Source organism: Asterias amurensis, chromosome 11, assembly GCF_032118995.1.
Source record: "Asterias amurensis chromosome 11, ASM3211899v1".
Taxonomy (NCBI): Eukaryota; Metazoa; Echinodermata; class Asteroidea; order Forcipulatida; family Asteriidae; genus Asterias; species Asterias amurensis.
Window position 1 is genome coordinate 11926316 of NC_092658.1, and position 16090 is coordinate 11942405.

A 16090-nucleotide genomic window follows, 5' to 3' on the forward strand; every position below is an offset into this window, starting at 1 on the left:
TGTTTGCTGTTGTGAGCTGTGAGTCGGCCTCGTCCCCCCAGAGTGCATGGACCCTGGGGACGAGACTTTCTCGGACCCAACAGTGCACGATAAGACTTGTTAATGATTAGGCTTCTGAGTTTGTATAGAATCCTAAGCAGGTCCCTAACTAAACTACCCCTTTGTAAAACAATTAAAGGCACTGGTAATTACTCAAAATAATTATTAGCATTGAAACTTACTCGATAATGAGCAATGGAGAGCTGTTGATAGCTTAAAACAAGTTCGATGACCAACTGAGCCCAAATTAATGTTCACAGGTTTGTTATTCATGCATGTTGGGATACACCAAGTGAGAATACTGCATGGTCTTTGGCAATTATCAATCATGTCCAGTGCCTTTAACTTGTGCGAGGCGGAGCTTAAAAACCAGGCGCCCACTTTGACCGGATAAGCCGGACATGCTCGCCGAGGCTTCATTGTTTCTGCCATTTTGGTCAAGCTAGAACTATATTTTGACAGTTAATGGGTTTTGAGGCTGGCTCCAAACAGCTTAACCTGACAAAAACAACAAATAAACAAACACACTTTCATACGCAGATTGCTCTAACGGGTAACGGAGGCAAATCCCTTATTATGATTTTGTGTTAATTTAAATTTATCTTTTGAATTTAAATTTCTTTACATTTTATTGTTAAATTATGTGGCATCCATCTTTTCATAGTTACCTCTCTTGTTATTTGTTTCAATTTTTAATTTCATTTTTTTTTTGAAATTTTATTTGATATTTTAAACCTAAAAAAATTACCAGCAATCAGGAATTAAAGCCCATGTATGATATTCATTATACACACAAACATCACTTCAAGATGTGGGAGGAAAACCCTAAATCTTAGTGGAAATAATGCACTCTGACCGACACTGAAACCCAACCCCGCAAGGTTACGCCTATCCCGGGAAAAAGGGGTAACCATTTACAATCCCATTGTTCAGCTAAGCTTTATTTCCGATGCCTACATTGCTAGTATTTCATTAATTGTTCTAATACAAATTATATTTTGTTTGTCTTGTCTCTGTCCGTCCACAAGCTGACTCCTATACAAGCCTTGGCTTATTTAGTCGGCCTCCATACTGTTCCTTTATTTGACTGTACACTACACTGTTCGCCATTACCAAGTTAATATGCATTATATCATGTTGTTTTTTGATGTGAATTGAACTGAATAGAAAATCGTTCATGTTTGTATTTCTTAATGATTCGATTAAGTAAACGGATTACACTTCATCCAGGAGTTTTGAACCATATTCAATGTATCCAACTCAAAACGAACCCACCGCATGCCTTAATACCGTCTATTTTAATAAACTCCGGAACCAAGCACAACGTAACCCTCATTAGATTTTTATCTCAACCTTACAAACCAATTTCAGATCATCCGAACCGATACTGCATTGTAAAACGTGAGCTTCCATATTCACGCAAAATAGCTGATCTCTTTCCCGCCCAATTTGGAGTGCCCCACACTCAGGCAGTCTCTCCCACACACCGTACTTATTTGATTACTTATCCATTAGCATCACCATCTAAATACAGATAGAAGACGATGTTACCCCTGTCATGGTAAATAATTTAAGCCGTCCCCGAATTGCGATTATAGTGCTCTAATGACCAACTAATTCGCCCCCACTAGAAACTCGCATGAACATATACACCAGCCCAACACGCGCGTGACGCTCACCATTATTGCAAGCTGAAGAAGAAGAACAAAAATTACTAGCATAAATATTTTGAGAGATGATATTTCCCCGGGTCTTCGTGCAGCGCGGGTGGCGCCGGGAACAACTCAGAAAGTGAGCTTGGCAGCTCTCTCGCTAAACTTAACCGAAATGGAGCCAAGCATAAAGTGCAGGGGCGAAGCTGATGCGGGTTGCTATTGTACGTCGCTGTCATTGGAGATGTACTAATCTCACTAATTGCATCCCTGCAACTCCCTTCCCGCCAAAAACACCCCGTATCTCCCGCCAAAAAACATGCTTTTCAATTACAAGCAGCCGCAGCGCGCCTCTTGTATTGTTTGGCATTTATGTTTACACTATAATCCCCTTGCGACTGTTGACAAAAGTAATCTAGCTATGAGAACGCGGGTACGGCGAGTCTCCCTAGCGGTCCATTACGATATTGATACCGGGCTGGGCTTCAGCAGGGAAAATTGATTGATAATGGGAGAGGATCTTTGGTGGACACATTAAATTACAGAATTTAATTCGACTAGGAGATGAGTGCGTTGTGCTCGAGAAAGTAGACTCTTGTTATCTCCCCTTTTCCCCCATCCCCTTCTCTGATCTGGCTTGATGTAAGAGCTCCCATACCCAAGATACAGAATGAAGAACTGCACAATGCCTCATCCGTAGTCAAGCCAAAGCAATCCCACAAATTGACAACCCAGGACTGCAGCTTCCCTGCACGCGCGTTAAAGTACCATCCTCACTTTTGATTCCCCCCTTAATTGCAGGGATGAACACGTCTTATAATTGAATTTGTCCTGTTCGGACTTACCCGGTGATGTGTTTGCCTTCAAGTGAAGAAAATGACTAGGGTGTAGTGCTGCAGGGAGACACGTACAGCATATACCTTAGTCAACTTGGGGGTACCAAAATGGAATATAGCGGGGTGGAAATGAAATTGATCTGTGGTGAGACGGGAACGATATCGCAAAGTAAACAACGTATCGTCAGAACCCGGAGGAGATCCCATGAGACATTTTCAACGGGAGAAGTTTTTTCTCTATTCCTTTCACATAGAAAGTTCTTTATCTGATGCTGCGACTAAAACGTGCACAGCCAAGGGTGGTGACGAGAAAATCATGTTTGTGCGCCGGGTGCAAAACAGATACAACTGTCACCCCAGGGCGCGATGCTTGGTCCACGGGCAGAATAGATATCCGTGTATTGAAGATTTTGTTTAACTCTGGGTCTTAATATTCAGTTAGAGATTGGAGATACTGAAACTCACTATCCTGAAAGAATCTGCCCAGCGTGGTTTATTGACTATATCTCTCATACACGACAGTGAGTAATTGAAAATGGTTTTTCACATAACGAGAAAATGATAACTGTAAGAATCATTCTCTTCTTTTTCATTATATTCTGGAAAGAGGGTGTATGCTGTTTCTGTTTTGTTTTTTAAGTCAATCAATAATTTTTTCTTACTTTTGTATATGGATACAACACAAACAATCTATGCCTCCTTGGTGAAACGGTACGAACAAATTTGGCCATACGTACACGAAGCTTCAGAATACCGAGATGGTTTATCTTGTCAATGTGACGTATTTTATAGAACAGGTCGAATGGTCATGGTCATAAACCCCAATCAAGATATATTCTTGTATCGAACAAGCCAAGTTGCCGTCTCACCAAGCCGATTTACTGAATCAAAGAAGCTGAATTAAAGGGTGGCTGCAGTTTTTTTTATATTCATTTAAACGATTAAACATGATTTTTTAAACCTGAAATATTGTTTTACTTTTTTTTTACTAAATGCGCAAGTATTTTAAAAATGGTTTTCAAGAGATTAGGGGAACCCACCACGCCCCTAAAAGGGAGCCTTCATTTGCATAAACGTGATGTCATCGGTAACCGGAGCTGTCGGGCCCCCTGGTTGTGTGCATATAGAGACGTGTGCACTGTGTGGCTGGTACCTAGGCGCGTGTAGTTAGGGACCAGACTCTTTTTGCCGACGATAATATGTTTGAATTCCCGACGTAACGTCGATGGTAGGGGCGGTAACAATCTACAAAAGGGGGGGGCATGACTTATTCGCTAATTACGCAAGTCAGATATGTCGGGAATAAACAAAACACATTTTATTGATGTTCAATACATATATCAGAAATAAATGACAGCAAAATTAACTGTTTTATTTGAGTTCACTGCAGCATCCCTTTAAAGGCACTGGATACATATGGTAATTACCAAAGACCAATATTCTCACTTGGTGTATCCCAACATAATTATGAGGATAAAATAACAAAAGTAGTCGAAAGTGCAAGAGAAAATGAAAGCAAAACACCCTTGCTGCATTACTTTGTTGAGATGCATAAAACAAGGCTTCAGTGAAGTATTTTATTATTTTAGTGAGAAATTACTTCTTTCTCCTAAACTACGTCACTTCAGAGGGCGCCGTTTCTCACAATGTTTTATATTATCAAGAGCGCTTCCTTGTTAGTAAGTTTTTATGGTGACAAAATAATATTTTGAGTAATTACCAATAATAACGAAATTAAATGTGTTTTTTTTTATGAGAATAATTGGTTCTTTTATGAATAGGCACACATACGAAACTATTTAGATTAAGGAGCTCTCCAGTATTATGCTTGTTCATCGGGCGTTCTGAAACACTTCTTCTAAATCTCTCACCTCCTTTAAGAACACCAAATCCCAAGCTGCTCAAATTGCCACTTACGGGTAAATCCAACACAGTACTATTTCAGCCTGACTGTTAATGGGTTGTTTTTACTAAAAATTATGAGATTTGAATAAAATTTACTCAAAAAAAAAAAAAAAAAAACGAAGTCCACTCACCCTTTAAGTGAGAACAACCTAAAATAATTATCGTTTTCAGGCTAATAGCACTACGTCAAGATTCTATAAAAATTAATGTCCCTACCCTTTTTAAGCGCTGAATAAATAATTAAAGTGACTCTCTTTATTATTTAACCCAAAAACACGTTCAGCATCCTAAAAGTGCAAAAAGTGAATACATTTTTTAGTTGAAGGGTATTAGCTGTTGAGGTGAATCCATTTTAGTGGAAAGGGTAAGATTAATTTAGGTCATTTCAGTTTGTAGGTCACTTTGCAAACTGGACTTTGTAACAACTGCCTAATTCTGTCTGAGGCCATCCAAAAGATACTAAAGCAAACTAAATTACACACGTCCTGGTGGGGGGAAAACCAATTATTTTTTTCAGTGGAGTGATATTTGTCTATTCTTTTCTTTCTTTTTTAGTGGCTCGAGTTTTCAATTCGAGTTTATCTCCTGTCACTTTTCCCGGATCTATGTAACATGAATGTTGCAAGACACCTTCACTGTGCTGAAGAGTTGGTGATGAATACTGCAGCGCGTATCTACCCAAACCCAAATTGGTTGCACATTATAGAGAACCATTTTTAAGAATGTTTTTAATATTTATGATACCAAGTTAAAAAGCAGCACCTTTTGATGCTTCACAATGTGCTGTGGTGCACTCTCAGCAGTCACGGCCAGAAACAACAGGGCAAACCTTTTTTCTTAAAGTGTATCTGGGTCAGATCTTTTCCTTGTATTTTGTACACAACTCACTGTTACCTGAAGCAGGTTACCAGCCAACATTCCATTAAGTTTACGTTATTGTTAATGGTGCCCAACTCATATTTTTCTTATCAAATGAATTAGTTCAGCAAATGTTTATTTTCTGCTAAAACAGCTTTATGAAATTGGGCCCTATGTAACACTTTGAACCCATCAAGACGAAGTTCCTGACCGAGAAGTAATAAAGAAGTCTGTCCAACTTGTCACGGTACCACGAGAAGTTTAATTATATATCTTCACGAACAAAAATAATTGACATAAAACCAGTTAAGCTTATTCCCAAATGTTGTATATAGATAACTTTTTTTTTTCATTTATGCCAGTCCCCGAACGCCTCGTGATTACACAAGGTCTTAACTCAACTCCCGCGTGACTTTGAATTCCCTAATGACATAAACAGATCATTCCTACTCCACATTGATTTCAGCCAGGCTCAATCCTCAAGTTTCCCCCCTTCCGTTATTAACTTATTAACTATCGGCCTCTAAAACTGACGAAGTATAAACCGTCTCTAACCAAATTCTCTTATTATATTATGGGGTTTCGTCTCAGGTAATGCGTCTGGCAGACCCGCAACGCATCCATATGTTTGCAGCATACTGAATCACTTTGCCGAAAAATAATGCTCATTTAATAAAACCTATACTCATCGGTTTCGTATCACCAGTCATGCCGGCAGCCGAGCCCCCCCCCCCCCCTTGCAAACGCCACTACCTCTCCCAACCCAATGCTGCCGATTGATGTATCTTCTCTACTCAGCTTTTTCCCCCGTCTTCTTTCTATTCTAATTTGAGTAGAGATGCTGTTCTCTTGACGGCAGCATTGGAAGACACGGTGTGTGAGTCCGAGTATTGAAGCAATTTACCACGGTCGGGTGGTGCGGGATGGATTTCGCGCTGCTCGGCGAGCCATGTGTGACACGTAGACGAGAAGATGTCGGTGATAATGAGAATTACAAGTTATTAATAAAACCCATAATGGCACTTGAAGAAAAAGAGGCATTAGCCTCAATTATCTATTTATCCTGGTTGGCCAAATGGGGATATAATGATCTCTTAACGGTATAGTATATAGTCTCCAGGAACCAAAGTTCATTAAATAAAGTATCGCTGTAATAGAACTTGAAATAATTCAAGCGACCCTTTTTGTTTTTAAAGAACTACCGCTCCTGTCAGTCAAGTCCTCATTATAACAAATGAGCACCAACAGATAATCGAGTCGGTCAAAATGATATAGAAATTAAAGTAAATTAACCAAGACTTCATTTGCATGAAATTTTAATGTAGTGGTGAAAGGCTGATCATTAATTGGCCCCTGGTAGCTAGAGTGCTTTAAACTTGAAAGTTTAGAATGATGACACATTGAGCAAAGGGTCAGAATGGAGAAAGTGACAAACTTGACCAAGCAAGGCAACATACACGTTAGTCTGCCGGCGATTCCTGTGACCAGGGCCGTTTTCACAGAGATGCCTAAACAGAAAAGATTTGCTTCTTTTGCTAAGCAGATATGAGCATGATACGAGTCACACTTTGCACATGTGATACGGCAGTTTGGCTGGTAGCCTTATTCTGGTAAGCATCATATTGTTGTGCTACAAAAAGCAATGGGGAACAGACTATAAAGCTTATACCAGGCTATGGTTGGCCGCGCAACCTTAGAGGTCTTCAGGGGAGGAGTTGCATTAAGCATATTAAAGCAGCAGCCACGTCTTTACTTCCACTGTCTAGCACCAATTAAGCACCAGTTGTCTTGTCTTCAGCACCTTCAGTTCCTTTGTTTTGTTTTTCTGCTAGCACGTATGTGTCCAATCTGCACTGCACCAACAATCAAGCACCCTCGGCCTAACGTTCTCACTTAAGGTTCCTGCCGATTAATCAGCGTAAACGTAAACGCAAGGTTACCAGCCAAAATTCCACGTCACACGTACAGTTTATGACTGTTATCCTGCTCATTTTCGCTTAGCAGTAATTTGTTGCTTCAACAGCTCTATGAAATTGACGCCAGATAAAGTGACGCCCTAATGCATATTACATTGTGAACACGCACACGCGCAGTCAAGTCTTCGAATACTTTATGAAACACACTTCTGCTTACTACTTTATGTTAGTAGTAAGCGTGTTACAGACCAATACTTTTCAGTTGAGTATCAAGTACTGATGGGCTCTAGGGTAGCCGAATAGTACACGATTACGAGTTTTGAGGCCATTGAGTTTGAATACAAGTATTTGAGTACCGAGTATTCTGACATCCGAGTACCGAGTCAAACACCCGAGTACCAAGTATTCGAATCTCCAAGTATTCGAATGTGAAACAATACTTTAAAATGAGGTATAAACACATTTGCTGTATGTTGTTGTGTTTGTTATTCATATTTTGTTTGTATTTTGTTCATTTAGTCTTACAATTTTTTTATTTGTTGATGTATTTATTATTATTTTTTATTTTATACATATTTGGTTTTTTTGTTGGAGGGGGGGGGTCTTATTTTTTTTACGACAATGGTGCTTGCAACTATAACCATCTTTCAAACAAGACAACTTCATGTTGTTTTCTTTTCCTTGTATAAACGAATAGTAGAGATGTGGAAAGGAAAGTGGTACTTTGACCACGAGTACTTACCATCAGCCTCAGAGTACATGTTGCAGTCGGTTATCGAGTTTGTGAGTACGGCCGTTATTTCAGTCGAACTTCCATTTATATGAGTATACGCTTCTAGCCGGTGGTGAGAGCTGTTCCAACGCTCTTCAGATTGGGTTCTTGACGTTACGTTTCACCATGCGGCATGCATTTTAGGGGTATATTATTATTTTCTCGAAAGTTTGCCATATCTTGTTCGCAAGAGTTATAACTTTTTCCGAGCATGGATCCTTTTTCAAGATGGAGTCTTGCAATTTACTCTTCCAGTGTTGTTTTACTTTTGAACTACCTGGGTTACCTGTTGAAAAGTTTAAATAAAATAAAAAACGTTATTAAATTCTGTTCCAGCAGATATTTGAAACGTATCTTCCCCAATGATTGCAAATGGAATCTATAAAATGGGTGCTGTGTCTGACGTTATACCAAGTATATTATTTTATGTGACCCTAAAAGAAGAACTGCACCTGTTAAAGACAACGGACACCTTTGGTAATTGTCAAAGACCAGTCTTCCCACTTGGTGTATCTCAACATATACCTTAAATAACCAACCTGTGAAAATTTGAGCTCAATCGGTCGTCGAAGTTGCGAGATAATAATGAAAAAGAAAAAGAACAACCTTGTCACACGAAGTTGTGTGCTTTTATATGCTTGATTTCGGACCTCAAATTCTAAACTTGACGTCTCGAAATCAAATTCGTGGAAAAATACTTCTTTCTCGAAAATTACGTCACTTCAGAGGGAGCCATTTCTCACAATGTTTTATACCATCAACCTCTCCCCATTACTCGTTACCAAGTAAGGTTTTATGATAATAATTATTTTGAGTAATTACCAATAGTGTCCACTGCCTTTAAAAACAACAACCATTAATTTGGAACCGCTTAGCAAACTGCCGTATGTTGCATCCTCCTCTAATGGTCTGTCAATGTACTTTCAACCAATCTGGCCAGATAAACACTTGTGTACACAGATCAATGTGCTTTGATTGGTGGATCAAGCCAATCGTACAAAGCATACAGCATAACTTTTTTTTGTCAACTCTGAGCGTTTTGTTTTTTTGTTTTTTTATTTTATTTTTTATGTTTAACTGTATTGGCAGAAATGTAGCCTAATCCTTTTTATAAAACATTTAGTACTTTTTTTTTTGACATTAATGAGTTTTGTTTTATTAAAATTGTAAGTTTTTTTTTTTTTTTTGGGGGGGGGGGGGAAGAGGGAGGTATTTTTGTGTGTTAAAAGAAAGAAAAAAAAGCACTAAATACCGTCCGACCTTTTACAACTCGTCACAGTAGAAAAAAAACTTTAAAACATAAGTACAATGTAGTTATAAGTTGTGACATGTTTTTGTTTTTGGGTGTAATTGTGCGACCATGCACAAAGAATGTCATGTACCAGGTCTATCTTCCAAAAGGGTAGTGAAACAAAAACCTGGACCTACAAGTTCTGCAAAACCACCTGTATGCTACCACCAGAGCTGTGTTTCAGACAGTTGCGATATGGAGGGGCCAGTTTTCTTTGGACACATTTGTAGGTCCAAATGTAGCAAAACCAAATAATATGCAGTCTAGTCAGGGACCCTTTGTGCGTACAAGGTTATTTTTGGATTGGTGCGAAAATGGCCTCTAAACAAAACTTTCTTCAAAACAGTTCTGTGTATCGCATACGTAGGCTTAGCTGCGTATACTTCTCTGTGCAATTTTATGATGACGTTTTTATGTTTATTTAGGGCATCTTTATGAGAATATTGTAGTACAAATTCAAATGGCACCAAGGCTTTTATCCATGGACAACGGAGACAACGGATGCAACTACTTCCGTTGCCTCCGCAGAAGAGTCAGAATTGCTTCAAGTATCATGGTTATAACTTTAACTACCTTCAATGTAGTTTGTATGGACTATCGTGTGTTGATCTAATAAACAAGCAATGACGTCATCACACCGTGTGAAACAATAATCACTCTTCATTTTTACTTGTAGCCGAGGGCGCCCTAAACAATTAATGACGTCACCCGCATACGGTCAATTGGAAATAAATCAACTCTAAGGTGATATAAAACAAATTAGTGCCTAGAGTCGGTTGGATGGATGCGCACATCACTAGGTAATTAGCTGGACTATTCCATTTAACAAAACGTAAACGAGTCAGAAATGGAACCGTCTGATAAATTAATTTGTTTTGTTTTTTTAAGTAGGACTTGAAACTTCGCATGGCGGAGGTATAAGTAACTTAAAGGCAGTGGACACTATTGGTAATTACTCAAAATAATTTTTTAGCATAAAACCTTTCTTGGTGACGAGTAATGGGGAGAGGTTGATGGTATAAAACATTGTGAGAAACGGCTCCCTGTGAAGTGCCATAGTTTTCGAGAAAGAAGTAATTTTTCACGAACTTGATTTCGAGACCTCAGATTTAGAACTTGAGGTCTCGAAATCAACCATCTAAACGCACACAACTTCGTGTGACATGGGTGTTTTTTTCTTTCATTATTATTTCGCAAGTTCGACGACCGATTGAGCTCAAATTTGCACGGGTTTGTTATTTTATGCATATGATGAGATACACCAACTGTGAAGGCTAGTCTTTGACAATTACCAATAGTGTCCACTGCCTTTAAGAGAGGTTTGCGGTAATACCGTGTGAATATCTTGTTTGAATGGTGTTGGTTTTTTGGAAATAACCGGTGGTTAACGACTCAACGTTTCGATCACTATGCTCAGGGCCCAATTTCATAGGTAGAGCTGCTTAAGCACAAAAATTTGCTTAAGCAAAAAAATCCTTGCTTAGTAAAATCAGATTACCGGCCAAGACTCCACTCAATTATTATGCTAAGTAAACAACAGTTAAATACCAGTCACAAGCAATGTATTATTGCATGACATTTTGGCCAGTAACATGTGTAAAATAAGCAAGCTATTTTCGTGCTTAAGCAAATTTTTGTGCTTAAGCAGCTCTATAAAATTGGCCCCTGATCGTCTTCGGGAGAATGTTTTGTACAAGCTCAACATTGAACTCTGATACATAGAAGTTACATATGCCTTCTTTCCATATCACAGTCGATTGCGTAGTTTATCATCACAAGATGTTATAACCATGATACTTGAATCAAGCCTGACTCTTCACGGAGGCAACGATAAAGGTGTTTGCTGAGCTGTATGTGGTAGAGCGCCCTCACACGTCAGCAGCACAATACAGTTATCAGTGAAGAGTTAAGGCCTTTCGGAATTGGCGCCATGCAACACCAGCTACATTCATACTGTACTAAACACAAGCCACATTATTTGTCTCATTTCTTTGATGCATGAGAACTAATTTAAAAATAAAACCCGACCCAATTCTGTGGTCGTTATCAAAGGAAATGATTGATTTCAGAATGGGCAGTTAAATAGTGCAAACCATGTATACTACCATAAGCTTGTTTTAAAACTTTCTGACAGATCTAACATGATTGGTAGCAGTCTGTTTGCGCGTTGAAATATAACCTCAATTCAAGGCGTTCATGCACGATTCGATGACTAAACAATAGCATCGCTAGAGGGCGCACTTCAAGCAAGTTTTATTTTTAGAGCGAAGGTTGTAACCGTACTGTCTAAAATAAGTTGTTGGGAGGGGAGGGTAGGTGCAATTATAATTGCACCTACTGATTTGATTCAAGAGGTTAATTTATTGTCCACAGTATCAACAAAATACATTATCACACAAGAGCGAGCAGTTTAAAGATTACAATACAGTAAATATATAGGTAGGCCTATCAAGATGAAAATAAATATGACACCGCAAGAGGGATTTTAGAGGAAGAGCTTGTAGGCAATGTTTCCTAAAGACATGCATTTGCATTGAGGCGAAGACCAATTATTACAATTCTGTGAACAGATATATTCTTGGTCGAGATACAAGAACAAAATTATATAATAAGTCCCAAGGCACATGCATGTTTACTCTAAAAAATAATTTAAGTAAAATCTTTGACTGTGGGAAAGGTTAAAATAAAAAACTTGAAAACAAAAATCAAACTATACAAACAATTAATCATACACTTCCTTTTCCCCGATTATTCTGTTTTCCCTTTGTGCTTTGCAAGGTGTTTTTATTGAACAAGTTGGTGGGTTGGGGGGGGGTGGTGTCTTCATACACAATACTTAATTTTTTTTAGATTTTTAATTGAGCACGATCAATTTGTCATACGTTTCATACACAATATTGCCCAAATGACATATGTTCCCCTTTGTTGTATGAAACAAGGAGAAGGGGGGGGGGTGTCCTCAAAAGCAAAAAGCTGAGATGTACAGAGTTAGCTGTACACAAAATTAAAGTCCAATTTGTCATACAGCTGGTGACATTTTGTGTTCCCCTTTGTGCTGGTGTAGTGTTCTGATGAAAACAAAACTAGAGATTCGCATCATTAAAACCATCCCCACGGGTCCTACTACTGATAATCGCTAGACAGATTACAGCTGTACACCAGCGTGACGAAACGTCAACACACAAAACCCATCAGTAGCCCCCTTTAACTTGAACTTGTCATTATTAGTAATGGCATCATTATGATGCACTGGACTCTAATGGCCATTCCGCTTTATGTGCGTCTCCCAATTCCCAGTCCATAATTTGCTGAGTAGATTAATCACATTTTTGGTATCATCAAGTACCCCCCTCGGCTAATTAAAGTGTTGACTTGCGCAACAGGTATAATCCAATCATATTATTGTGACTCTCTATTTCATTTGAGATGTCTATTCACTGAGGCACTAGTCAATTCCAGAGCTACTGTTGTTTGGAAACAATGCATCTCCTATGCTCGGCTTCACTGAGCTAGTTGGTGTGTGGGGCAGGGGGAAGGGGGAGGGGGACGATTGGCAGCTGTAATTTTCATAATTAGAGTGGCTTATACAATCAGAGGAAAATACAGAGGGTGTCTAATCTCCATAATGGAAGGTATCAACCAGACGGGCTCCGGAATCATTGGGAAAAGATAATTAGAACAACAGTATTAACAAAAGTATTTTGCTTAACAGCACAATGTCGCAGGTAACCTGTCAAAGTATAGTCTGCAATTATATTATTGTCTAGCAGCCCGAAAGTACGAATCATCTTCTTCTCCCATTTTGTTTGATGAGCAAATTAAAGTTCCTAATGAGATCAACAAGCTGATGAGTTTGTCTCAATAAAGATGGACTTTGAAAGATTGCCTCTGAATGTTCTTAAATAATATTATACACTCAACTGAGGCACAGTCTGGGGAAAACAAACTCAGTGTGTATCATCCTTAATTGCTATGCAAAGTGTGATGGCACAATACAAATCACTATCATGACAGTATTGACAACTCATCTTCACATGAATCTTTAATTGTAGTGCTTTATGAAATTCAACCCGGGTTATGTAGGAGCTAACTTTGTGTGGACTTTACGTCTAGATACAAAGTTTTCACATAATGAGCAAAATGCATCTTTTCTGTATTATTTACGCATCGATTTCGATTGTCTGAAATAAGTCCTTAATAAAAAGCACAAAGGAGCGGACACTACAGTGACTGGTAAATACTCAAAATAATTTGTAGCAACTATACTTGGTAAAGAGCAATGGATAGCTGTTGGTGGTATACAACATTTTGAGAAATGAACTTTTGAGAAAGAAGTCATTTCTCACTAAAAAAAATTAATTGAATTCAAGACTTCAACTGAGGTCGCGAATTCAAGCATGAAAGCACACAACTTGTGCAACAAGGGTGTTTTTCTTCCATAAATTCTCTCGCAACTTTGACGACCAATTGAGTTCAAAGGGGATACACCAGGTGAGAATACTGGTCTTTGACAATACTGGTCTTTTTTAAAACTGTCACTCGTTCGAATGTCAATTTCTTAACGTCAAGGGAGTATCCACAGATAGTGTAATAGTGTACTTAAGGTTTCAAGTTATGCTTAAACAAGTGTTCGATAACTTAATATCAGTCATTCTGTAGTTGATATGGGACTACTCTACAACTGTAAAGGTCGTGGGTTTGAATCCCACCTGAGTATTATTCCTGCGATTTCATTTTTCCCACAGAACTCGGGGAAAGTACCGAGTATAAAGTGCAACACAAATCGATGTTAATGGGTAAAGCCATAATGAATATTCTTTATCCCCGATGCAAATTAAACATCTATTAAAGGTAATTTATTTCATAAAAACAAAAACAAAATCAACATATCGATATCTTAATACTCTCTAAATGCAAAAGAGTGAAAAAGCACTCTTTGAAGAGCCATAGGGACAATCTTTTTTGAGTGATTTTTCACTCTGTCCTGGACTGAAACCCCCTCTATAAAAGAGTTATTTAACCCCCATTTGTTTTAAAGATCCGTATGAGGGACAACTCGAAATGCAAAGAGTGGTGTTTTTCACTCTTTTACATTGACAGAGAGTACATGTGGATGTGTTTACTGCAAATTAAATAGAACTATTTCTTTCAAGAACTAGTGTTATCTATGATTCGATCAGTCTCCATCTGGAGTCAGCTTGAGAAACCAAGTGTTGGAGGCATATTATAGATAAAAAGGTACAAAGCCAAACTTGATTTTTAATTACTTCAATTTCTAGAAGATTGTTGAGTTCTCGAAATGATTAATTTGGTGTTGGATGAGAAGGTCACATGGCTGTGAAGGAGTGTAGGACAATGAAGAAAACTGTATTCCTTTCCGGTCTAGAACCGGATACCATGATTTCATCCGAATTTATTGTCTCCATAATGAGTGAGAAAAACAAAGAGAGGAGGGACACACTCAATAGTGAAACAACAAAATTGGTTGGTTGATAATGATGATGATGACGATGAAGCGATCGGTTGCCATGGTAGTCCGAGGCCAAATATTGATGATGTCTAATTGTACCTCTGCCCCTGACGCTTGCTGTCTGTTAATGAAATTGGACTTGTGGTAGTATTGTCTTCAATTATTTCAACAGGTAATCCAAACATACTGACTGCTGGTGAACGCTAACTACAGCACAATCGGCACGGGCATGGCTGTTGGGTTAAAACCTAAGGTAATTAAAAATGAGTGCGCCTATGAAGGGAAGGAGGAAATTGCACTTGTACCAATAATGGTTAGCGTTTGTTATGACAATATTCATCATAATAAAGCCTTGTAGTTTTGACAGAGTTCATTAAATTTGTCATGATAGTGCAATTTGAGGAAACTGAAGAAAGAAAAAAACCGCGGACGTTACGCCGTGCTCCTGGGCTGGGGGAAGGCCGCTTGCGGACAGCGGATGAGGGGCTATTGTCCCAAGTAGACGATTGCCGAAAAACAATCATTCTTGAATAGAAGGCGGTTATCAATAGAGTGCAACAGAGTTGATGTTGTTTTAGGTCGCGCTCCAAGAAATCAAAAAGAGGTGGCATAACTGTGAAGGTTAGGGAATTTCATATAATTTGAAGTAAGGAATACTTCGTACTGCGATTTTTTTATTGTATTTTGTTCTGCTTCTAATGTTTACTTGTGCTGAAAGCCCAACAAGGCATTCACAAATAGTTTTAACATAATTACACAAATTATGCATAGAATGAAACTAAAAATGGATAATAAATTCACACAAGTATACTGCAAGATTCGAAACTAATATCTTGTTTCCGTTTCAAAGAGCTTTGTCCGTGCAAAATTAAATAAGCCAATCACTAATTATTTTGCTCACCACAAAAGATAGTACCAGCCAAAGCCCATGTATATTGAACACTTCGTGGCTGCTAACTCTACTCATTGTTGTGAGGCTGAACAACAAGCAATGTTATATCTAGGGATACAACTCTACAAATTTGACCAATATCTTTTCTTACTCTTTTGTGCATTCTGTTTGGTTTAAAACTTGGTGTTTCAGATATTTGTTTGTGTATTTTTATCGTCTCGAAAACAAAAGGTGTGGGCTCTACATTGAAACATTTTTAACTTAAAACTCACTTGATTTAATTTATGCGTTTACAAAATAAGGTTAAATTTTGGTAGAATCTTTTGCAGTTGAAATAACAAATATATCTCTAGCTATCATAAAGATATATTTGAAACTGTGAGATGTAAACATTTACCGTTGGTATTGCTTTTTTTGTCACATAATAGATACTAAAGACAACATCAAAGTTAACGTCTC

At 38.3% G+C, this 16090-nt stretch overlaps 1 protein-coding gene across 1 annotated transcript in view; it reads right to left on the reverse strand.

The window, feature by feature from the left end:
• Positions 1 to 16090, reverse strand: part of LOC139944682 (uncharacterized) — a 95613-nt gene that overhangs the window by 56695 nt on the left and 22828 nt on the right. Inside the window, exon 2 of the mRNA XM_071941758.1 lies at positions 7949 to 8264. Coding sequence (XP_071797859.1) covers positions 7949 to 7951 — 3 coding nt within the window. The 5' untranslated portion in view covers positions 7952 to 8264. The remainder of the gene's footprint in view (positions 1 to 7948; positions 8265 to 16090) is intronic.